The sequence below is a fragment of the Mauremys mutica genome, chromosome 3 (genome assembly GCF_020497125.1).
Source record: "Mauremys mutica isolate MM-2020 ecotype Southern chromosome 3, ASM2049712v1, whole genome shotgun sequence".
Classification (NCBI taxonomy): domain Eukaryota; kingdom Metazoa; phylum Chordata; order Testudines; family Geoemydidae; genus Mauremys; species Mauremys mutica.
In genome coordinates, this window is record NC_059074.1 from 105,780,637 (window position 1) to 105,804,347 (window position 23,711).

Consider the following 23,711-nt stretch of genomic DNA (forward strand, 5'->3'; position numbering starts at 1 on the left):
TTTTTAATAAAGTATTATATCCATCAGCAAACTAGGTCATAGAATCTCAGGGTTGGAAGGGACCTCAGGAGGTCATCTAGTCCAACCCCCTGCTCAAAGCAGGACCAATCCCCAGACAGATTTTTGCCCCAGATCCCTAAATGGCCCCCCTCAAGGATTGAACTTGCAACCCTGGCTTCTGCACTTGCATGAAGATGCTCAGACCAGGAACCATTGCATGCAGTTTGCCTAGCTTAGGCCCCTTCTGTATCAATGCATGTGTACTATGAACCAAGACTATGCCCAAGAAAAGTCTTGTCAGAATGAATGCTCAAAAACCAGAGCATTGTGAGGATCTGTAGATGTTATATTGGAAGAACTCCAGTTACTGATAGGGCAACCTAGTTTTCTCCTAAAGATACGTCTTTCAGCACACACTACTTTCAGAAACTATCAAGCAGTAAACTGTCTCCATGAAGAGGGTAAGGTTACGTTAAATGTGTCTAGAAAACCTCTCTCAAAGTTGTTTTCTGACCCCAATCTCTATGTTTAGAGAATATCCTTTAAAGCTGCCATACAGGCCTGCTGACGGGGGGAGGGTGGGAAGGGGCAAAGGGGGCAATTGCTGCTCTTGGTAGCAGTGGCGGCCAGGAGCCCCAGGCCCTTTTAAATTGGCCAGGTGGGCCGCAGGGCTCCTAGGCGCGTGCGGGGTGGTTCCGGCAGTGGCAAAGGCAGCCGGGCAGGCATGTGGAAGCCCTGGCTGTGCCAGAAGAATGTGCCCAGCAGCTTGCTGGGCACCAGCAGCACAGCTGGTAGCAGCTTGCTGAGCACCAACCAGCGCAGGTGCAGCACTGCCTAAATGTCAGGCAGACCGCGGGCCCAGCTTGTGTGTGTGTGCGCGTGCACCAGCCGCTGCACATGGTCCAGCTCAGCGCCTATGTGGTGACGCCACGCTGGGCCAGCAGCAGTGTAGGGCTCAGCTCCAGCCTGCCCTGCACGATGTGCCGCAGCAACCCATTGACTGCCCAAATTGCTGTCGGCAGGCCTGCTGCCATAGGTCTGAGATTTCCCTATACTGGCATAATGCCAAGGATATGACTCTGATCTCAGGCTGAGTTTGCAGGGCTAGCAGTAAAAAAATATATTTTTAAATCCAGAAAGTGAGCACATTTGCTATCGTGTGACAGACAAAATTGTGGGACCTGGCAATGCCATGTCTAGAGTGCTTTTTCAGAGCAGACACACACTTTGACCTTGCCTACACCAGATTTGTGCAGTGTTTAAGGCATTAGTGCAGCTACATCATTGTAGGTAGACTAGTGGCTAAAAACCCCAGCGTAGACAAGTTCCCTTTTGTTTGAATGCCCAACAAAATGTCAGCCTGCATGTGCGGTTGCCTATTTCCCTGACTAGAATATAGTGACTGTTAATGGCTATCAGGCAAGCTTACAGTATCTGTTTGAAGGACTAACTTACAATTAATGATCTTGTATTTTCAGGTCAGTTTATGTTTGATGCTATGAGCAGAGCTAAAGTACATACTAATCGAGAAACAGCCCAGACTTTCACTGATGGATTAGCTGAACTGTCAAAACGAAGCTATGTAAGTAAAATTGCTAGGTTTTTAGTAGTCAAATGAAGTGGTTTTTAAGGTTATTTGCAGATGTCTTCCCATTTCAATGACTGTTGTACTAGGTTTGATGAATATTTGAGGCTTTTTTTAGTTCAGATACCTGTTGACATGCTAGATCAGCCCACAAATACATAGGTAGGTGACAATCCATAGCTCTGAACAGGGTAGTTGCATGGACTCTGCATGCTTTTTCCTAGTTTGGAGTCCAAATTAGCAACGGGTTCTTTAAGAGTGGATGCTGAATGGGAAAACTACTAGCACAGATTGCACAGTGCTTCAGACTTTTCTGGTCAATCAGCCACTCCAATTAAGTATGAGGATCAAAATACTGGAAGGAGCGACATTGGAGCCTGTATATCCCAATACTACAAGAAGCCATCCTGCACTGGAGAGAACACAGCATGGAGAAGAGGAGAGGGATTCCTACTGAGGACAATTCTGAGCATTGTTCTGGGTTAATGGAGGTCACGATGGTGTGATGGATTCCCCGGAGTGCAACCTGGAACTGGGGTACCACTGAGCCCTCTAGCTTACCAACTTGGGATCCCTCGTACACTGTGATGCTGTGAAAAACCGCAAACCTCTCCAGGTACTGCACTTACACAGTCATCCACAGGCAGAGACGCACCCAGCTGAGTTGCATGAAAGTTTCCCCTAGTCATTCATGAACTAACAATAGAGAGGCTCCAGCCAATTCCCCCAGCTCCCAAGCCTAGGACTCCGGGATGTGCCATCCTGTCCTGGTCAGAAGCCTGAGCAGTGTAAGTTTATTACCCAGTCCACCCCTCCCTCAATGTGGAGAGGGCATGCACCAGCTTTTGTACACTGAGCAGATTTCTCAGGCACATCAACACACTGTTTAAGGTACAATATAAAACAGATTGATTAACTATAGAAAGATTTTAAGTAGTAAGTGTATAGATCAGAGTTGGTTACCTACAAAATAAAAGTAAAATTTTAATCTGTTTTATATAAACTAGGCAGGATTTGAATCAAGCAGTGTCTCACCCTGATAGTATAGTTCCTTCAAACACAAGCTGGGATTCTCCTTTCCAGTCTGGGACCATCTCCCCAGTTCAATCTTTGTTCTCCAGACATGTTTACAGGTGTGGAGTTGTGGGGGGAGAGAGACCAAGTGATGTCACTTCCCCTCTTTTATAGTTTGCTATGAGTCAAGCAGTCTCCATTGTTTAGGTGCTCTCTCTGAGAAGTTTCCATTATATACAGTCCCTATGATAGTTGTTGTGAGTGTGGATTCCTTTAATGGGCCATCAACAGCATCGGGCTGCTCCACTGTTGCACCTGAAAGGCTGGTTGTAGGTGTTCCCAACCTCACAACATATTTCAGTAACACAGCAAAACCTCATAACTTCACATACAATGACAGCACATACAATCCAACAGGATATTAATGTTCAACAGATCAAGATTTTTAAAGGGATACCTCACAAGGCACACTTTGTACAAAATCTATCATAATCATATCACCATGGTAAATCTGGGCGTGCCAGAGTACTGCTTTGCAACACAGCATGCCATGGATAGAAAAAATGTTGGAATGTATTGAATAATATTTCCTGCACTCCTGTAAACAGGAGCAGAGGTACAGGGTGTTGAAAAGTTCTGTTGGGTTTAAATACTATTTTTCATTCCAATTGAATAGGGTAATATTAAAACCTTTGCCAAACAGTCAGAAATGCATCTGATTACCCCTCCCACCAGCAGCATATTCCAGGAGGGAGTTGGCTGTCATGTTAGAGTGAATACTGGCAGTATTGCAGGACATAAAGGAAATAAGATTTAAACTAAATGCTTTTAATGATCCTTTTCAGCTGGCTTGAGGGTCTCCAACACATGATCTGTCTGTATAAAATTTCTTCAGGTTTAAGAACATTTAAGGGGAGAGAAAAGAATAGAATAGCAAAAAATAGAAACTGCAGCTTCTTGCTCTGCTGTTGATTTTCATTTGCAACCTCACTGCTGGAAAAAAACAGGCTTAGCCCGTGGTCTAATCAGCCACTTTGAAAACTGTCAAACTTATACCAGACTGGGCTGTTTAGGGGATTGTTTTTATCTGCCTCTTTCTGGTGTCAGGCTTACAGCAGTGTTGCAAAATATACAGTCTTGGTCAGCTAAGCCAGACTCTAATTAGAAAGAAAAAGGAGAGGGATATCAAAGAGAAGAAATAAGGTAGGGAAGGAAAGACACATGAGGGGCTGGAGGATGAAGTCTTACATCCCAAGTGGGGTTGGGATAAAGCCAGTGGAAGGTAGCAGTGTCACTTGGGTCCCTCTCTTAGGCCTGGTCTGGTCAGGACATCTCTCAGGATCAGGATGACAGAGGCCCAGAGTCCCAGGAGATGGTGAGGGTGGCAGCCAGGATGGTGAAGCTCACTTCAGTAGTAATTTTTTCTCCCTAAAATCTTTAAGAACCCCCAAAGGGAGTGGTGTGTGGAACAGCTCATCCCTTCATTATTTTGTCCAGCAATTAGGCCTATTTTCCAAAGCATCAGATTTGGTCCACTGATTTCTAGTCCTCTACTCCTTGTTTACCAGGCGTGATCTTAACACAGTCTGAGTTCTATCAGTAGGCCTTTTTGTTTGGACTAATTTAGTCTGTCTCAATTTTCCACTTTTTCTTTCAACATTTTTGGTTGTAGGTTATTGCGACAGTTTCTGAACCTTCACTCACTTTTTACAGTTGAGCTCACAATTAAGGTAAATTTGTACGCCCAGTTATCTTCATCCCCTATGGATGCAGTAAGTGTTAACAAGTCAAATCCACTGGATCAGTCAGCATGAACCCCAGTCTCCTCCTCTCTCTCCTTCAGCCCACCCAGACTTGCATTTACAAGATCTTCAGCCTCCATCGACACAGGGATTGGAATTCTAAATCTCCTCCCCAAATTTCAACCTGTCTTGTCTTTGGGGCTCTTCATCCCCGTATAAACACACACTGTTGCTTATAAAGACACAGCCATTAACACACTATCCAACAAGCACCTCATGATAACCCATTTTAGTGTGAAATTTACCCATTTTGACCTTAATTTTATTTTTGGTTACTTAGGAAAATCCTTTGGAATTTCCAACATTTTTTCCTGCTGAGGAAGTATAATACATAGAGCTTAGCAGACAGATCTTGACAGATGGTGACTAGAAGACAAGTCTTGGTGCATTCATTAAGGAACCGTGACCTCTTTCAATGCAGCTCACTAGCCAGGGGTTTGCAACTGCAGTGGGTTAATGCACTTACCTTTCCATTCTTGAGGTCTAGTGTCAGTTCCTGTTTTAGGTCACAAAATAATATACATTTGGTGACCTCATCTTTGTCCCTATGGGACACCAGTCTGCATCATAAATCCACTGCTCTGGTTGAACTAGTGCTTAATCTGTTTATAAGCCAAGTAAGAGAAATGTAGATCCTCAAGAAACTGCTTGGAGAAAAGGGGGCCTGAGCACTGGAAGCTAAATTTGATTTTAATAGCTAGAATCAACACTACCTGTCAAAGTTATGATTAACAAAGACATCTAATGACAATGATAGAGATGCAGAACTTTAAATATGCTATCTCAAGGGATTGTTACCCATAGGAATAGTCTTAGTGCAATAAGATTTCCAAATTTAATAACATTTTCCAATGAGCCATCAGCTGTTATGACCAATCACAAATACATATTTAGCTTTCTGTTAGCCCATGAAGTTGGCCATTATGAAGTTAGATTTTTCATTTGTGCATAAACTATACTGATCAAGTTCAACAGCGGATTTTTCAAATACTAAACAGCAGTCGTATATATATTTTAAAACCTGTCATGAGAATAAATACCACTATATTTCCTATTTTAAAAAATTACTGCTAACACCAACATTTAATGTATGGATGCAGGTACCTGAAAGTATTTGAGCAACACAAGAATAAATACACAAAAAAAATGTGATTTTTTTAAAAATTACAGGACTCTTTGTTGTTTTGCTCTCAGGGAATAGCAAAGTACACAACTTTCATAGAACAGCAAACAGCAAGCTAAGGCCCCAGTCCTGCAATTCACTGCACATGAACAGACCTCTGGGCCCTATGGAGCCACACCAGTGGGGTCCACCTGGGCACAGGGGTTCTGACCACACACCAATTACAGGCTGGATTTATAAAAAGGCTTTGTGGGCACCTCTTGTGATAATAGTCCCACCATGGCACTGACCCGATAAAGATTTACACACATGCTTTAAATTAAGCATGTGAGGAATCCTGTGGAAGTCAGCATGCATACTTGTGCTGAAAGTTACACACACGTGTAAGTCTGCAAGAATGGAGCTGTTTTTTGTTTGGGAAATTGAAACTATATCCCCCTCCTGAGCTGAGATCCCACGGTCAAGTCAAGCTCATGTAAATTATGACGACCGAGTTACAGCATAAACACTGTAAATAGTGTCACTAGTTAGTGTTTCTTATAGAGATGGTATGGTGCTAATTACCTAGGGAATACTAATCCTAGTCAGCTACGATATGATCTTTTTATGGAAACCTGAGCAGAAGAGAACAAAATAGCGAAGAACTGGAGAAGCTAAGTCTGTGGTTCCTTCAAATGATGAGTATGAAAAAAGCTTCTGTTTAATCCTCAGGAGGAGGATGCAAACGAGACTGCCACCCAGAGCCAAAAGCCTAACTGCCACATCAGAGCAAATGAGCCAACATTTGAGGCGGTGGCTCAGTTGGTAAGGAAATCAATGATTCCTAAATACCTTATTGTCTTCTGTAATGTACACATTGGACCTTTAGTTTCTTTCCTACAGGAAAATATTGAGAAAAGTGAAAAAACTCCAGCAAAGTAGATACATTGTTTGTATCTAGTATTTTGAAAAAATTGTTACCCCTTAGGTGGATGTCCAAAAATCGTAATTCTGTTGGAATATAGTTTGCAAACAGACCTTAGAATGGGATGCAGCACTTCATGTTATTATTGTTGTGACGATACATTTACCTTACACATAGTTCATCCTCAGCCTCATTGGAGTTAAAGCTTAGTCTTGTTTATGTTCTGTAATCAAGAGAATTATCATGCTTCTAGATAAACAAGAATCTTTGTTCTCTTTGAGAACTTTAAGGTGGTATTATGCTCTACCAAGGGTGAGATCTGGGTTTTAATCTCCAAATCAGACACTTTGGGTGAAATCCTAGCTCCACTGAAGTCAATTGCAAAACTCCTGTTGATGTCATGGGACCAGGATTTCACCCTTAACCTCAACTACCAGGAAAATGGGGAAGGGGAAAAATAGCTTTTCCTCAAGCAGTGCTGCCTAGCCTCTGTGTTCAATCATAGGCTTTCCCCTGAACCAATTTTGAACATGTTCATTCCACAGTGTGGACAGGCTTGTCAGTAGGGTTTCAAACTTAGATGGGATGTTTTTCTAAAAGATCTGCTCTAGGAATTATTCTGGGAAAGTTCCATGGCCTGTGTTACACAGGAGGTGAGACTAGATGTGGAGATCCACAGATAGGAATCGGTATTTGCAATCCCACAGGGCTCTCCTGGGAACTGCAGCGGTGAAAGGAGCAGAACATGAGGCTGCCATTCCCAGGAGCTAGTGCCCCACACTGGCAGCTCCTCTGGCATGGCTGTACCACCTTCAACCCTGCCCCCAGCCCTGCCTCTTCCGCGCAGCTGTCTGCGTCTCCTGTCTGGGAGCATGCACACTGCTTGAACACAAGAGCGATCAGGGACAGCTGCTGCTGTAGTGTGGTATAGATGCACCGGAGGAGCTGTTGGCACAGGACGCTGGCTCCTGGGAGCAGCAGCCCCACGTTCTGCTCCTTTCACCGGTCGGTTTCCGGGAGAGTCCCGCAGTTCCATGGATACCAATTTATATCCGCAGATATAAATTTTTATCCACACAGGGCTCTATAGATGATCACAGTGATCCCTGCTGACCTTAAAATATTAAATGTATGAAACCGGAGTTCTTGCAGTTTAGGATATAGATTAATGTTTTGACAAGGGTATCCCCCTCCCTCTCTCCTGGGGTGGGGGAGGGAGAGACACTAACTGTTTGGGGCATGCTGTGTGTGTTGGACTTGCACATGTGTCAATTTGGGCAAGGAAGAGGTAGAGGAAAAATTACTGATAAACATCAATAGTTTTTCTTCTTGGGTGTATTAAAACCAGTAGGTCGGATTGCAATGGTGCAAGCAGGTATTCTGTTCTTTTTCATTGTTTTCTGGTCCTCCTCCAGCCCCATGCTTTTCATTGTAAGATAACCACTGCTAACTTACTCTCCATGTTCTGACTGTAGGATAAAAAACTTCAGGGGGACACCGCAGACAGACGAACTAGAATTGCCAGGGAGCTCCTGACAAGTGAGAAGAACTATGTACACATGCTGGAAACTGTGAGGGATGTTTATGTTACACCACTGAAAGCAGCATTAGCATCCAATCGAGCCATCCTAAGTCATGCTAATGTTCAAATCATCTTCTCTGATATCCTGGATGTCTTACAACTCAATAGGTATATTCTATATGCTGAATTTTAAATTTACTAAGAGTTTTAAATATTTTGGGTTAGACAAAAACCAAATCAGTGCAGTTGCTGCACGGGTTAGTGCCATCTGTTGCATCTGTGAATTTTCCGTGACGAAGAGAAAGATGGTCTAGGATAGGACACGACACTCCTGACTGAGGTATAGGCTGCCATCCCCTTACTGACCTTACCTGTGAATAGTGGCACATAATATGGGGCTTTGCAGAATATGACCAGGCTGTCAACATGAAAAATTAAAATTGTGTTTCAATTTTGGTGAAATTACTGTAGATTTTACACCCTGAATGATACAAAAGTATAAAATCCTGCCTGACTAGAGCTAGTTGAGAAAATGCTCAATCCTATGAGAAAGCACAGTACTAAGATAAAAAAGGGTTATAGATTTTGGAGGCAGCGTAGTCTAGAGAACAGGATATTTGATTAAGAGTCAGGAGTCTAGGGGGCATTCCCAGCTCTGTCACTGACTTGAGCTACTCACTTAATCTCTGCCTCAGTTTCCCCATATTTCTTAAATTGGAAGTTATACTTCTCACATTTGAAAGGGCTTTTGAGAGCTATAAATAAATCATGCTTTGTAAGTGCTAGGTATTATTTGTCAGTCAGAGTGATGGTAATATACAGGATGACAAACTGGAATCTTGTTCTACAAATATCCCTTTGAAGTTTTAAGATGCTTGAAATGTCAGTAATGACGACGGTTCTGATCCTGCAATCATATGTGAATGGGCAGATTCTGCATCTGCACAGAGTCCCACTGAAGTCAATGACGCTCTGTACTTGTATAGGAGTTCACTGCATAAATCTGATTGCAGAATCATGGTCTAGAGGGGCTCAAACTAAACTCCAGAACTGTAGTTCTCAATCGAAGTTCATAGCTCAAACCCCTCTCTAGTAGGTCAGAGTTGGACACCCCAAACTTTGGATCTGGATTCTGAATCCTGAAGTTCAAGAATTTTCTTTACTGTACTTTTGGTTCTACCCACAACAGAAATATGAAGGTCAGATCAGAATCAGTTCCATGTTTTTGCTTCATGCCCAACTCTAGCAACATTTATAAAAATCAGTTTCAGTAGCAACTATTGCAAGTCTACAAACAGAAAGGAAGAGGCTAAGATAAATAGTGAATTAAACAAGCAACATGATTTGGAAGAGACTGCAAGGAAAACTGACCTTAGTAAAACATGGTTACATAATAAAAGGAAGCCATCACAAGAACGTAAGCTGGAGATCTGGTTACTGAAAAATAGTTAAAAGATGAAAAGTTATTTTAAACTTTGGATAAATAAAATCTGTAAGAGCTCAAAGCTGAGGTATTGTAAAAAACAAACTAAAATACCCCACCCTCCCATTGGAAAACATCTGTCAAACATCCGAGAAGATGTAGGTATTAAGTAAACAAAGGAAAAGTACCAAAGAAAGTTCCATTAACCTAGATTAAAAGTGTTCAGACTGATGCAAGAGGTACAGATTTTAACAATGATTTTATAATGTATGCCAGGAATTTAGACACGATTAATCTTACAAAGAAAAATCAACATAATCATGTTTTTATTTTCCTTGCAAGTTTTGTGTACATTTCCCATTCCTGCAGTTTAAAAAAAATTAGTTGCAATTCAGACTATTAGAAACAGACCCCACGCCAACATTACACAACAGTCTAACATTCATCGGTGCTATGGTAGCTACTTGGAACTGGGGCATCAGTACCTGAGAAAAGAGATGTACTGTCAGTGAAAAAATATATGCATTTCCTTACGCAAAACTTTGGATAGCTTAAAAGAGGTGAGCATTGTCAATCTTTCAAGGCAGTAACAAAGGGCTGATTTTATAAGTTACCCACATTTTTAAGGTTTAAATGATAAAGAACTTATATCGTCACTATCATCCAGACGGATCCCAAAGATATACAGAAATCACTTCACATCACTCAACTGCCAGCTCTGGGACAAAAACATGGCAATTGTTTAACCGCTTACATTAACTCTAAACAGCGCTCTAGGACAAGCATGAGAAAACTATATCCAATTAAAACTAGAGCGGGATTTATTTATTTTTAACACTAGAAAGAATGTAGTTATCCAAACAGTAATTTGGCCAGGAAACTGTTGAAAGACAGACATCTCTCTCTATTTATTTCAAATGCAGGCAGTTTTTAAATGAGCTGACAGAAAGACTTCGGGAATGGAGTCCATCCCAGTGCTTGGGTGAAATATTCACTCAATTTGGCTGGCAGCTTCAAACATATACAAACTTCTTCAACAACTACACTGTCATTCTGAAAACCATTGATATGGTAAGTACTATAGAACTGTGAAAATACAACATATGCCAGTCTAATGCTCACATTTATTTTGTTGGAAATGCAAGCTAATATTCCCACTTCATTTGGTAGAATAAGAATTCGGTTTAATGAATTATGTTTCTTTTTATGGAATCCATTCCAATATTGATATTCTTGGCATGCCAAAATACAGAAAATTCTAAAACCCAGGAAAATACCAGTCACGCTACAGAAGTTGCATGAAAATCAAAGAGATGATAGTCTAATTAAGACAATTAGCCTCTGCTTCTTTGAGGTCTTTATAGGGTTAAATTTGCCTGATTAAATCTGCCATTTAACATCTGTAGTGGATGTACATTACTGATCAAGATTTTAGAAATGCCCATGCAGTCAACTTGTATAAACATATACCGTAATGTACGTACAAGGTAAGGTTTGCTTGCAAACATAGCTGTATGTGTGTGCAAATCCTTATTGTGCACGTGCACTGGAGTATTTGTGTCTCCCAATTAAAAAAAATCAGAATGCCTTCAAAGCACATGGCACATGCACAGAGATAGAACCTTGGTAGCCACCAGTTTTCTTGTTTAGCCCTGCTTTAAATCTGCAATGGGTGCATTTAGAGATGTTACATAATTCCAGCAAGAGTGAGTGCTAGAGTTTACAGACACTTAATGTTGGCAGAACTAACATATAACCAGCCATTTATGCCCCCTTTTCATTTTAATATGTGCCATTAAATGTAAAAAAGATCATCCTTCAAAATTATTACTACTTCACCATTTGAACCCCCAACTCTACTCTTGGTGATAAAACCCAGGGAACAAGGTTTGCTTGAGCATAGATGCCAGAATACGTGTCTCACTGTTCCCTTGCTTAATCCATTCTTGCAAGTTGGAGAATTTAGGCTTGGAGAGACATGCTCATCAAGTTCATGATCCTCATTTCTTCCTGCCAAGAGGCAGATTTGTACTCTATTTCTCTCTGAGGTTTAGAAGGTCACCCAGCCTAAGAACAGGAATTTCAATACTGTTGCAGTTACTGTTCTGGAGGGTTGATTGCAGACTACCAAAAGACCAAAAAAAAAAAAATACTTTTTGGGGGAGAGGTATGTTAAAAGTTTTGATTTACTCTTCTTGATGGATCACATATTCCTTTAAAGGTTACATTTGTACTAAATTCTGTTACAGCTGGGAATGTAAAAATCTTTATAAAAATAATTTTAATGACAGTATGAAGAAAAAAATCTTCAGTAGGCTGGTCTCTGATAATCAAGTTATATTGATGAACAAACTTCTACCTTTCACAGTGCAGAGAGACCATTCCTTTATTCCGTGCCTTCCTCAAAAGACACGATAAGACTGTCGTTACTAACATGATGAGGTAAGGTCTGTGGTTTTCTCACTGACATAACATAAAATCAGAATTCTGGGCTTTGGATCAGGTCCACTGTGAGTATCCCAACCCACTTCCCTCCCAACTCAATTTTAAAAGCAGTATAAACAAAGTAGTATTTAAATGAAGTCTTAGTGCAAATACATACACAAGTCATAGGAGATCATGAGTTGGCCCATAGCACGTTTGTACAGTTGTAATTCTTCTTGGACTAAATGGATCCAGTATTCATGATATTTTCCAGGCTCTATACTTTCCTCTTACCTTCAACATGGGTTCTCTACCAAAGCATAAGAACATGATTATAAACTATGAAGAAGTTTGTCAGACCAGATTGGTCAGATTTTTAATGAAAAGGACTCTGGCTTTGAATCAGCGTCATAGTGGAACCTTAGCAATTCCTGTGTTATGCCTTGCAGTTGAGAGCCAGACACTTGAAAAAACTTAACTGATTAGCAGACTTCTCAAACTAGTAGACAGACTCATCACGTGTGTGTGTTTGGCACATTGCTTCATGCTGATACTTAATCCAAGACCCTCTCAGTACATAAGCATCAGAAGTCATGCTGTATAACTTACAATACATGTATCACTGAATTACTCAGGTTCCTAGCTAACGCTTGGATTATATCTATGTGAAATGTAGCCTACAGGAGCTGCTGCTATGCCCTTCTAAAAGGTTTGAAGAGTATCTTAATCTTCTTTATGCTCTGAGACTGCACACTCCTTCAGAACACGCTGACCATGAAGATTTGACTGCTGCAATCAAGATGATGAAACAATACAAGGAATACATAGATCAGGTTTGTCACCACAGTTGTCTGTGTTCTCTCCTTTCAGTGTGATATTCTTGCCTTGTATTAGGAGGCATCCACATGGAGCCAAGAGATTTAGGAGAGAATAAGGCCATGAGTTGCCTTCCATCTCAGGTACCTTTGCTGGGAAGAGCTGTTTCCCTCTCCAGTCCCAAAGCCAGGAGGAGACAGAGCAGTCCTGTGAACTCTATTCTTCCTCATGACCCAAGTTTCTTTACAGTGCTTTCTGAGGGACTTTGTAGAAGCCAAGACATTTTCAAAGTCCCAGTTATATCCAGTGGTGGTTCTAGGTTCGCACAGCAGTGTAAAGGGAGTATAAAACGGGCATAGTCCCCAGATGAATACCACACACAAGAGGGATTTTCTCAGATGGTTAGATGCTGCTGAAACATGATAGAGATGAGGGCACTATGCACTGCAGCTGTTCTTCCTTGGTGGATGGCCCATACTAACAGCTATACCAACAGCCTTACTCCTCCTCCTCCTCTATTTTCTATGGAAATAGAAGCTAAGCTGGTTCATCAGGCATGAGAAAACACCCACCAGCTGGTAGATTTATTCTGTAAGAAAGTGCCAAAAAACCCCAACAAAACAACACCTCTCTACACACACAACACATGAGTTCAAGCATGAGGATTTTGTCAAACTCTTTATTTTTCCTTGGAGATTTTACACAAGTTATTTTCTTGATCAAAAGTCATTGTGGTAAATTTAGTTTAATCAAATTGCTGTCTAACGCAAATATCACTGTACCATCTAGAATTGCCCATGAATAAATTAGGGTCTCTTATAAAGCCCATTGAAGTCAGTCGGAGTTTTTCCATTGACTTCTGTGAAATTTAGATAAGACCCTTACACAGAACACAAGCTCCTCCTTTCCCAACCTTTGTGAAGTTATTTTTGGTCTAATCTTAGTTTATTTTCTAGCTAAAACTGAACATGAGCAAAGATGAGCAAATGCTAAATGCACAAAGAATCATCCAGGGATGTCCTGTAAGTACTTCATTTTCCTTTCAAACACTTTAATGCATTTAATTTCAGCTCTGATTTACATCGGCACCTACCCCGCTGAGAGTTCAGATTTAGGTAGTCCTTCCATTATTAGTCTTGTTTGAGCACTCAAATTCTGGTCCATTGAAGTCAATGGCAAAATTCTATTTACTTCAATGGGGCTCTAATTTTATCTGAGGTGTATATATAATTCCACATGCATAATCTATTTGCAAATGAATTTTACAAATATGACATTTTAAAAGGCTTTTCATGGCCCTCTCTGCTTGGAGACTAAGGCAGACCTTTGCTCTGAGGCTGGGCTTAGGACCATTCCTCGGGAAGAAAACTGGGAAGGGATCTTATAAGGGTACAGAGGGTAAGACCCCTCCCACTTTTCTGAGGGGTTTGGGCCAGGGAGTGGTGAAGGACAGTGCTCACAATCAGCTTTTAAAGGGACAGCACAAACTTTTAAAACCTCTCATGAAAGTCTCCCCTCTAGATCCTCTAAAGAGGAGAAGAAATCTCTAAAACTGGGGCTTTAAGCAAGAAACCGGTCATTTAACCTTCCTAGAATTGAGTACAAAGGGCGCTCTGACTTCACAGGTCTTGGTGTTTTTAGAAAATGAAGCAGCACCACCACCACCACCACCAACAAAAAAAACCTTGCAAAGTTGAGGGAGAGCTGTGTAATTTTTCCTCATCTGGTTTATGAGGGTGTGATTAAGGTGGATTGGGAATTCCTTATCAAGACCTACTTGTACTTACAGACTTCATTACTTTGCCTGAGGTTCAGCCTGCTGTGGCCTCCTTAGTAAAAGGAGGGAATTTTCTCAGACAGTCAAACCCACAGACAAGAGAATAAGATAATCACTTATACTGAATGTAGATACAGCAGTCTCAGCCCTGAGAGTATTGGCTGCAGTCTTTTCTTGGGGAGGTCTAGGCTCAATCTTCAAAGTACCTGTGAGGGAATTGGAGCTGCTTTGTAATGATTTATAAATATAGTATATTGACCTGGTTAGTGGGGTGTTTATTGTATGAATATATTTGTTTAGTCTAATAGTATCTGTAAAGGAAAAAGCAGGAAGGGAAGAATGACCACTCAAGATAAGCCATTTCTCAGCAAACACTTCATAGTTGTTAAGAGACAATGCTAGGACAGGTAAAGCCTGCAAACCAGAAGATCAAAAGAACTGTGGCAGGTTTAAAATGAAAGACTCAAGAGAGGGAGGAGTTTGGAGGAAACATGACTGAGGCATCTCAAAAAGTTAGACCTGTCCAGATTACTATCAGAAAAAAAGAAGCCTTTAATTAAGAGACATGCCTGTAGACCCGGGATTGGCAACCTTTGGCATGTGGCCTGCCAGGGTAAGCACCCTGGTGGGCTGGGCCGATTTGTTTACCTGCCACATCTGCAAGTTCGGCTGATTGTGGCTCCCAGTGGCCGTGGTTCGCTGCTCCAGGCCAATGGGAGCTGCGTCCCTCAGCCTGCGCCGCTTCCTGCAGCCCCCATTGGCCTGGAGCGGTGAACCGTGGCCAGTGGGAGCCGCGATTGGCCAAACCTGCGGACGTGGCAGGTAAACAAACCAGCCTGGCCTGCCAAGGTGCTTACCCTGGTGGGCCGCATGCCAAAGGTTGCCAATCCCTGCTATAGACAGTTTCAAAATCCTCTTGTTCCTACCCTTACAAACAATACTTTGGTTTTAAAAGGGGAGGGGAGGAGTGGTCACTATATACCACTGCTCATATACTGCCAAAGGGAAGAACTGCAGGTGCTGAATCCAGTTGAACCTGCTGGATACACACACTATAGTAGCCCTGGGGCCAGCCTAAGAACAGGAGAAGTGTGGAATTCCACTCCTGGGTAGGTAAAGGCACCAGGCCTGACACCTGAGGGGATGGATTGAGACACACCAGGAAAGGGACAGGGGAATAACTGCCTCTAACCAAGATATCACCTTATCCCAGCAGGTGTTCCCTTTGAAACCGCTGCTTCTCCAGGTTCCAGTGTAGAGATTACAGATTAGATCATTGCTATCTTTCCTAAGAGTTGGAAGACCAAGGCTAGGGGGTTCTCTGCAAAACAATCTAAGTCCAAGAGCTTCTAATTTTGGGGGTTTCCCAAGTCTCGGCATATAACCCACCCACCCTAGAGCTGTACTTCAGAGTAGTCCCTCATCTGGGAATGGACCACCTCAGAAAACGGGTGCTTAAGATAATCAGGGAAGGATATGCATTAAAAATCATTCACTGTCCCGGCACAAATTTATCCTTTACCCATAGTAAATTAAAATAAACCGACCTTATCAACAAGACCCCTTGCAGCATGAGAAAATTAAGTACATAATAGTCCATATACATTGGAATGATAGAACCAGTGCCATGGAAACATTTTGGTATGGGTACAAGATTCTTTGTAGTACAAAGAGCAACAATGGCATGCAGTCCACTTAAGACTTCAAGTCCATAAGAAGATAAATACAGAGTACTTCCTTTTTGGACTTGTAACTTCTCCAATGACCTCATCAGGTTACACAAGGCTTAGCAGCCATCACTCAACAGGTCTGTGTGAACAAGTGGAAAGGCCAATTACAGCCATTGCAAAACTCCTATATCTAAGCTGTTATCCAAGACAATCTTTATTTCAGAAGAGAGACAGGAGAAAATAGGAGTGGTGCTTGGCAAATCAGAGCTAACAAAGTTTCTGACTCAACTAGTGGCTAATTGTCTCATGAATACCCAGCACAATTCTTTCTTTGTTGCAATTGTTGGCTGGAAGCAAATTAGTATATAAAGATCTTGATCCAAATCCAGTACTGGATCTCTTGGTGAACTCATTCTCAATATTATTTAACAGTTACTTGATGTCAGGTCCAGATACAGATACCAGACTCCATATAGGGGGAAACATATCTGGACTTCTACATGAGTTGGGGAGGTGTGGCCAAAGGAGGAGACATGGAGTAATATAACGTGTCTCATGCTATGGAAGAGTGAGCTTGATGGTCCATTTCCAGCAGATGATTCTTCAGAAACATGGTGTGTATATAAAACGGATAAGAAGGCAGAAAGCCTTCAGCACTGCTTTGAGAAGGAGCCTTGTTCATGCCCTGGGCAGAAGCTCTCACTCTATTCCTCAGGATTCTGCACGAAAAAAGGAAAGTCATGGCTGACCAGCTCATCAAGACACTTAAAAATCAAGGGAATGCACATTATGTGCATCACACACCGGGTTGAAAGCCTCTTGAAAGAAAATAGGTTCCTTAACTCCAGGTGGAAAAAACAAAAGATGTGGTACATGAGGAATTGGGGTCTGTGGTCAGCAAGAGGGCTAAAAGGCCTGTATACCTCCCCTGCCCCCAACCACTGAGTAAAGAAAATTGTAAAGGAACAGACTACAGTGATTGTAATCACCTTCTAATTAACCGCAGGTCTTGGCTCTCAGACCTGATTTAGATGTAATTGGAACCTCCTCAAACTTCAAGAAACACAAAACGTAGTGTAATGAGGACCTATCCTGACCCAATATCCAGTGTTGCCTATCTCATTAGCTGCGAACCTCAGAGGCTGCAACTAGTATCACTCATTTTAAGGTGATAATCACCCTCCTAGAATACTGAAGAAAAAAAATCACAAAATGTCTGTGTTACTGAGGATTAGATGTTGGTGTTAAAAGACACAAATCAGGGCAAAGTTAGCTGAAGCATAGCACAGTCTAATGTTTTTACAAGAAGGCTCACACACAGGGCGCTAGGCCAACATTTTTTGGAAACATAGGTCAGAGACTAGAAGCATATTGCACTGTAAGAAACCCAGGAGAACGTTGCCTCATCGTTACATAAGATTCAGGAGAACTGCTGTTATCATCAGTCCTCTGGCAACATGCAGATTCCTGTAGTGATCTTTATCTGTGTGCTACAAGTTTGAATAAAACTACTGTTCAGTTACAGTTGCCAGGCCTCTTTCTCTTTTCACTGAAAGGCTCTTGCCTACTCACCACCTCCTTCTCCAAAAGGGTTTCAGAGACTGGCATATTCTTAATGAAACTTCAGTTCCATGTTCTATCAAACCCAGTAGTTGTGTGAACTAAGCAGGCCTCCATCCCCAACGTCACCACAGTCTTCCTCAGATAATAGGGAGTGATATTGTTGCCCTCCCGGTTGAATCCAAGCATCCTAAGGAAGTAGAAGTGCATAAATTAGTTGTGAACAGAACTTACAGAGGAACAAAGGTGTATATGGCAGAGGAATACAAGCCTCAGCTACAATTCCTCTAGTTACTATGCATTTTCTGAAAAGAGCTGTAATTTTGTGGGCAGTGAGGTCACACATCAAACGGGGAGGTCTGTTAAGCTCCTACAAGATCTTCCATCTTTATCAAGCAGCGCAGAGTCAACCCCCTCACCTAGGCTGTCAGTGTTTGGTGTTATTGAATGGGGTGCACTAATAACCCTTAAGCTCCTTTTCAATTCTATACAGGTAAATTGAATCCTTCTTCCTCCCGAGGGATAACTTGCTGCTTTCTGCACACCACTGAGAAGGCTGTCTGACATGGAGGGGACAGACAGGGACAATTCTGTCTTACCTGTGCATTTTCATTCTACGACCTTCCACGCCAGACAGCCAGATGGCCCCTTTGGAGAACAGCATTATGTCCATTTTTTTCTTTTTCCTATTGCTCACTTGTTAAGTACTTTGAAAGGGAAGAGATGTTTTCTCCAGGTTATCCCTAAATTTCATGTAAAATCTCTGCTGCACGTGGTTTGAGTTGAACAGCACTTTCACACTTTGGTACAGGTAGCATTTTTCAGCATTGGAAGTTATCATCCTGGGGAGTTCTTCCTAAGGGGTAGCCCAGGCTCAGAGCAAAGATGTGCTTAGCCCCTAGTTGGCGTGGAGATGGGGAATGTCCTACTGTAAAGTGACTGACATGTAGAATCCTAGAATGAAAATTTACACGTAAGTATTTCCTTTATAGGCTAAGCTCCTTGGCCAGACTCTCTCTCTCATGATAACCACAGGCTCCCCTCAGGGCGTAAAGGAGAGGGTAACCTCATGGGAGTCCCGTGCATGTAGGCTGCACTGGAGGACAGCCAATACAAAAGAGAATGGGGATATGAGGAAATCAGAGTACAATAGGGGTACAAGTCTCATGAGGCACCACAGCAGGATGTCCAAATTATTTTGGTTTGGGGCCCGGAATATTTCAGTTTTTGGGTGTTTGATGAAAAATTGAGGTTTTCTGTGGAAAGCAGACGACATGAAAAAAACCTGAAAAAACCCACCCCCCCCCCTCCAAAAAACCCCCTATTTGTTGAAAATTAGTGGACAGAATTTTCAGCCAGCCCTACCTGCAACATTTGCTTAATTAAATGTGCTAAAAGTGGAAGCCAAGGGTGACTCATTCAGCCATGTCAATGTCTACTTCAGTTGAGATGTATTTCAGGAGAAGCCACAATTTGCAGAATTTTTTTTCCCTGTATCTGGTAAATAACCAAAAGATATCTGACAGTATTAATCCATTTTAGAGGCACTACCCAAATCAAAATTCTGGCCACAAAGGAGGCCTAATTAATAAAAAACAACAAAAATAAATAACTCCATATTCTCATTGTCAGTCTATTGTGACAATCTTGTAATTAACATATCAGGATAAACTCTAAAACCAAAGTTTGGTTTCCATGTCTTTTAATCCTATAAATGTTTAATTCACAGAATTTATTAGAAGCCAACAGGTACCTGATTAGAATACAAGATGTAACCCAGTTTAGCTGCTGTTCTGAGGAAATCTGTGTTTCATTCAGGTAAACAAATATATTAAATACCAAAGGGGGGAGTGATAAACAAAAAACTAGACCTGACAGGTGACTGGTTGCTAATTTAGAGTTGGAAAGAAGTTGTCCCAGGTCCTTGCCACTGTGCCCTGAGGAAATTTTGGAATGGAAAGAATCAAGTGGAGTTACATATTCCTATGGAGCACTGAGGAGAGGTCATTAGCATTAAGTGGTTATATCTCACTTCCATCAACTTCCTGTGGGAGGTGGGTAGCAAATTGCATTCTTCTTGTTTTCCTTTTGTGAGCTCTTAGGCAGCATTGAATTAACATATTATCATCTAATATTCAGATTGGATAATCATCAGGTTCAAGCACAAGGTAGTGTGCCTACATGGCTGAAGGTCAAAGAATAAACTGCCTTCAAATTTCTTTATCTGGTAGCACCCATCTCTTCTGACAGGTTCTTTTTTTTGTCTCAACTGTGGAAATTAATTGACCAGAGTGGTGATACCACTACTTATTTGTGACTATGTTTCCAGTTTCAATTTTTGATTTCCAGCAGAGGATCCAGAACCTGCCAGCTCTCTATCATCTGTAAAAGTTAGAAAAAATAATCAACTCCATATTTAAGAAGCTTTCATGCTGGTGCAAAACTGAGAAAAGTCTATAAAAAACAATTCATTTGTCTGGTCATTTTCTGCAGCTATTTCAGATGTGTGTTTTAGTAAGAGCCTGCCTCCTACAAACAAGCTTCTTCTGCTTCATCATACAGGAACATGTGATAATATTGCAACTGTGACTGGAGCTGTATACCGTATGAATTGCAGAAGAATTTTCCTGCTCGTAATGCTTCTAAATGACAATGTTTAAGACTAGAGTGTAAACAGAAGACATTTAAAGGAAAGTTCAAAACCTGGCATGGGTGAGGGGAAAATGCAAATTAAATAGCTTAGTTCCAGAACTGAGGAGCCACAAAAATGTGTCCTGAAATTAAGAGACGGGTGGTATTAGATCTAAAATTTTACAAGTTTTGAACACTTGCAACAGGCTGGCAGTGCCAAGAATAGAAGGTAGAAGGACTCAGTCTTGATGAAAAGAGAAAACTAGTTGTGGTGAAGCTCTTTTCAATCTATTGAAAACAGGGCAAAGGACAACTCAAATTCCAACTTTTTACAGTTAATAGTACAGAGCATCCAAAGAACTTTGGTATAAAGGAACAGCCACTTCCCAAATGCTGGAAGTTCTAATTTGATTCTCAGTTCACCTGAAAGTCATTAGGAACTTAAATTAAAAACCAAAATTGAATGAAGCAGGCAATACTGTAGAAAATTTGAAGCCTCTGTGGATTGTCAAAAAAGTTATGTATCCCCCAACTCTATTAGCTGCAGCTTAAGGGATTCTTATAACCAGCTATGAGAATGAAGCGCAAGTGTTCGGTATCACCAGAACCCAAAGTTGTAATTGTAGCCCTGCATGTATTTTACTTGCAGTGTAAATTAATATAATACAGAATTTAAAGATTCCATCATCACCACTTTAATTTCCAAGGTCAGATCATCTTCCCTATGTTACTGGCCCCTTCCCAATTATTTTCACTTAAAAGACAGGAAAAACATTCTGATAATATATTGTAGCAGTACTGGATAACACTGATGTAGCTATACTAGTTCTCAAAAGCCTCTTATAGATTTCCATATATTTCAAGGTTTAAAGCATACAAGTAATATTTTTTTCCCTTTTGGCAGGGTCTATGAACACATCAGCAATCTTAGCCTTTTTCTTTTCAACGATGCACTTGTTATTTCAAACCGTAGCATCTCTTATATGCCATTTGAACGGACCCCAAAAACAACTTACCAGTTCTTGGCAGCAGTAGCTCTTCACAGGCTTGTTGTAGAAGACATTCCACGTTCAAAATGTATGTTTTATAACATTCCTCCAGTGATCAATAATGTCGGTTTAGAATGTTCCATTCTGTGGGCTATAATCTGCTGTTAGTTTGTTTTATTATAGTTGAATTTGACCTAAATAAGAATTAATGTAAGCATGAGGATAGGCCATTTGTATTTATGTGGTGAGGTGTAAGGAACCAAGCTACAGTTCTTTAGTGTTTTCCAAAAATAGATGGACTAAATCACCATACACAAGTTCAGCTAACACTACACTTCAGGTAATTGTCACCCCTTATCCAGACCCATGTTGAGTAGTTCTGATCATTACAGAGTTCTGGCTTAGGGTCTGTCTACACTGGAGTTTTATTTATTCTTTTAAATTCCATTTGATTGCCAAATGACTTGAGTTAATTAACATGTTTGTACATGTTAGTGTGAAAGAGCCACAAGCATGGAGCACAGGGTAAACCAAAAGTGTGTGTATCCTGGAACAAGCATGTGTGAAGTGTCCTGACTGCCACATACAGACTAATTTCAGTTAATTGGCAATTAAGTTAAAAACTCTAGTGCAGACCTATCCTTGCATGGTTTCTTCCCCCGCCCCCTCTACATCCCATATAGATAACAGTGTGTGCACATGTGTTTTAAGCTATTAAAACCCCTGGCCTCACTTATGCCAGAGGCTATCATCATCATCCACCCATGGAAGGGCAAGAGCTGAAGCAAAAGCCGGCATATATGTCAATGGAAGACAGCAATATTGCATTCTGCCACTGTCATAGTGCAAGGCAGTAAATCAGCTTAACTCCCAGGCCTGCTTATTTTAACTTCCAAATTACTATTACCAGTATTTTCCAGCAGTCAGTAGGGACTGGTGACTTTTCATGGGACCCTGAATGCAAAGGAGATATAGAAGAGAGAACAGAACACAAGCTTGCCTAAAGTCTTTCTGTAATTTAGCAGGCAGAAGAATATGAGTAACAGGGTTTTCAGAATGCACCCTGCAGCTGTGTTTTTCTTCTCTCCCCCACTCCCTCCTTGAGGCTCCAGAGGTTTTAGACTTCACAGATAGTCCCACCATTAGGGCTACAGATGGAAGTTTTTTGGATGCTAACTTTTTCAGCAAAAAATACAGACTCGTTGACACCAAAAACATTGTGAATTTGTGTCAATTTTACCACACTGTTTTGGATGACAAAGCCTAAAAAAACCTGAAGTGTTCTGTTGACATTTTCAGAAAGAAATGTTTTAATTTTTTTTATTCAAAATGATTTTCAAAATGTACTTAATTTTATTTAAAAATTAAAAAGATTCAAGAATTTTAATGTTTTTTGTTTGAGCTTAAGCAGAACACTTCATTCAGTCCAAAACAATCTTTTTACGTTTCGATTCACTGAATCTTTTTATAACATTGATTTTAGTTTGACCCCAAACTATTCCCCTCCCCCATTTTTCAGAATTGCCAGCAAACAAAAACATCTGTTATTCACACAGCACTAATTAGGGCACCCTTCAGAGCTAACCCCTCCATTGCTCCTCCTTAAGCTCTCCTCTCAGCAGGTGGATTGCTCTCATTACACATTAAAAGCTTTCGCTATTTGATAACTATTTCTGATATCCGGACATTTTGGCTGAATTTTACCCCAATACCTGAAAAAAAATATTCAAGTTTGATCCTTTCCCCATTCAACCATAATGAAATATCTGAATTAGTTCTTAATCAAATCAATTCCTCCCACCTTTTGTTTAGCAAAAGCAGCTTTTACTTAACACCTATATTAATTACAGCTGTAATTGAAACACTGAAGAAAGGGTTGTTTACCAGATAAGTGGGGGGAATAATATTTTGAACTCCACATAAACAAGCAACTGGGCTAATCAGTCCCAATACAGGGAATCCTCTTGATGCATGCTTAACTTTCATTAACATTAATGAGTGTTGTAAGGAGTTGTACGCATCAGGAAAACCTCTCCCCCTGCTTCCTGTGTCTATTTTTAAATGAGAGGGGATTTCTCAAGCCCGATAAAGCAAATACCCGGAGTGCCCATAGATAAATGTCAGCGCCAGGTGTGCACTATTACATCTGCCAAAACCATTATAAATCCAATAGCATACAAAGCAATTTAACACCAGTAGTGCATAATTCAAACAATCTGGATTATGTTAGTGAAATGCATAGACATAGTTTGACTTCTATATTTGGGGGCGGGGACCACACACAGTTTATGTTATTTAATCACCCTTAATTTTGTTTCAATTTATTTGCAGTATGTTTACCACTTAAAAATCAGTATTAGCATGAAAACAAATTATTGAATGAACAGAACCAAGCACTTTCATGTAATCAGGTCTCCTTGGTTTTAGAGATACCTAAACATGCAATGCACACATCAAACAAATCTATGGCT

The 23,711-nt window shown here is 41.0% G+C and overlaps 1 protein-coding gene across 8 annotated transcripts in view; it reads left to right on the forward strand.

The window, feature by feature from the left end:
* Positions 1-23,711, forward strand: part of ECT2L (epithelial cell transforming 2 like) — a 58,892-nt gene that overhangs the window by 23,537 nt on the left and 11,644 nt on the right. For 3 of the 8 annotated variants that reach the window (XM_045011734.1, XR_006578482.1, XR_006578481.1), the window contains exons 13-21: positions 1,479-1,582; positions 6,236-6,328; positions 7,904-8,118; positions 10,297-10,444; positions 11,742-11,815; positions 12,474-12,630; positions 13,570-13,635; positions 19,350-19,438; positions 21,156-21,328. In XM_045011734.1, coding sequence (XP_044867669.1) covers positions 1,479-1,582; positions 6,236-6,328; positions 7,904-8,118; positions 10,297-10,444; positions 11,742-11,815; positions 12,474-12,630; positions 13,570-13,635; positions 19,350-19,438; positions 21,156-21,328 — 1,119 coding nt within the window. Of the gene's footprint in view, positions 1-1,478; positions 1,583-6,235; positions 6,329-7,903; positions 8,119-10,296; positions 10,445-11,741; positions 11,816-12,473; positions 12,631-13,557; positions 13,636-16,492; positions 17,585-19,349; positions 19,439-19,518; positions 19,675-20,182; positions 20,333-21,155; positions 21,329-23,711 lie in introns of those variants that run through there. The other 5 variants (XR_006578483.1, XR_006578485.1, XR_006578484.1 and 2 more) reach the window with 5 other exon arrangements.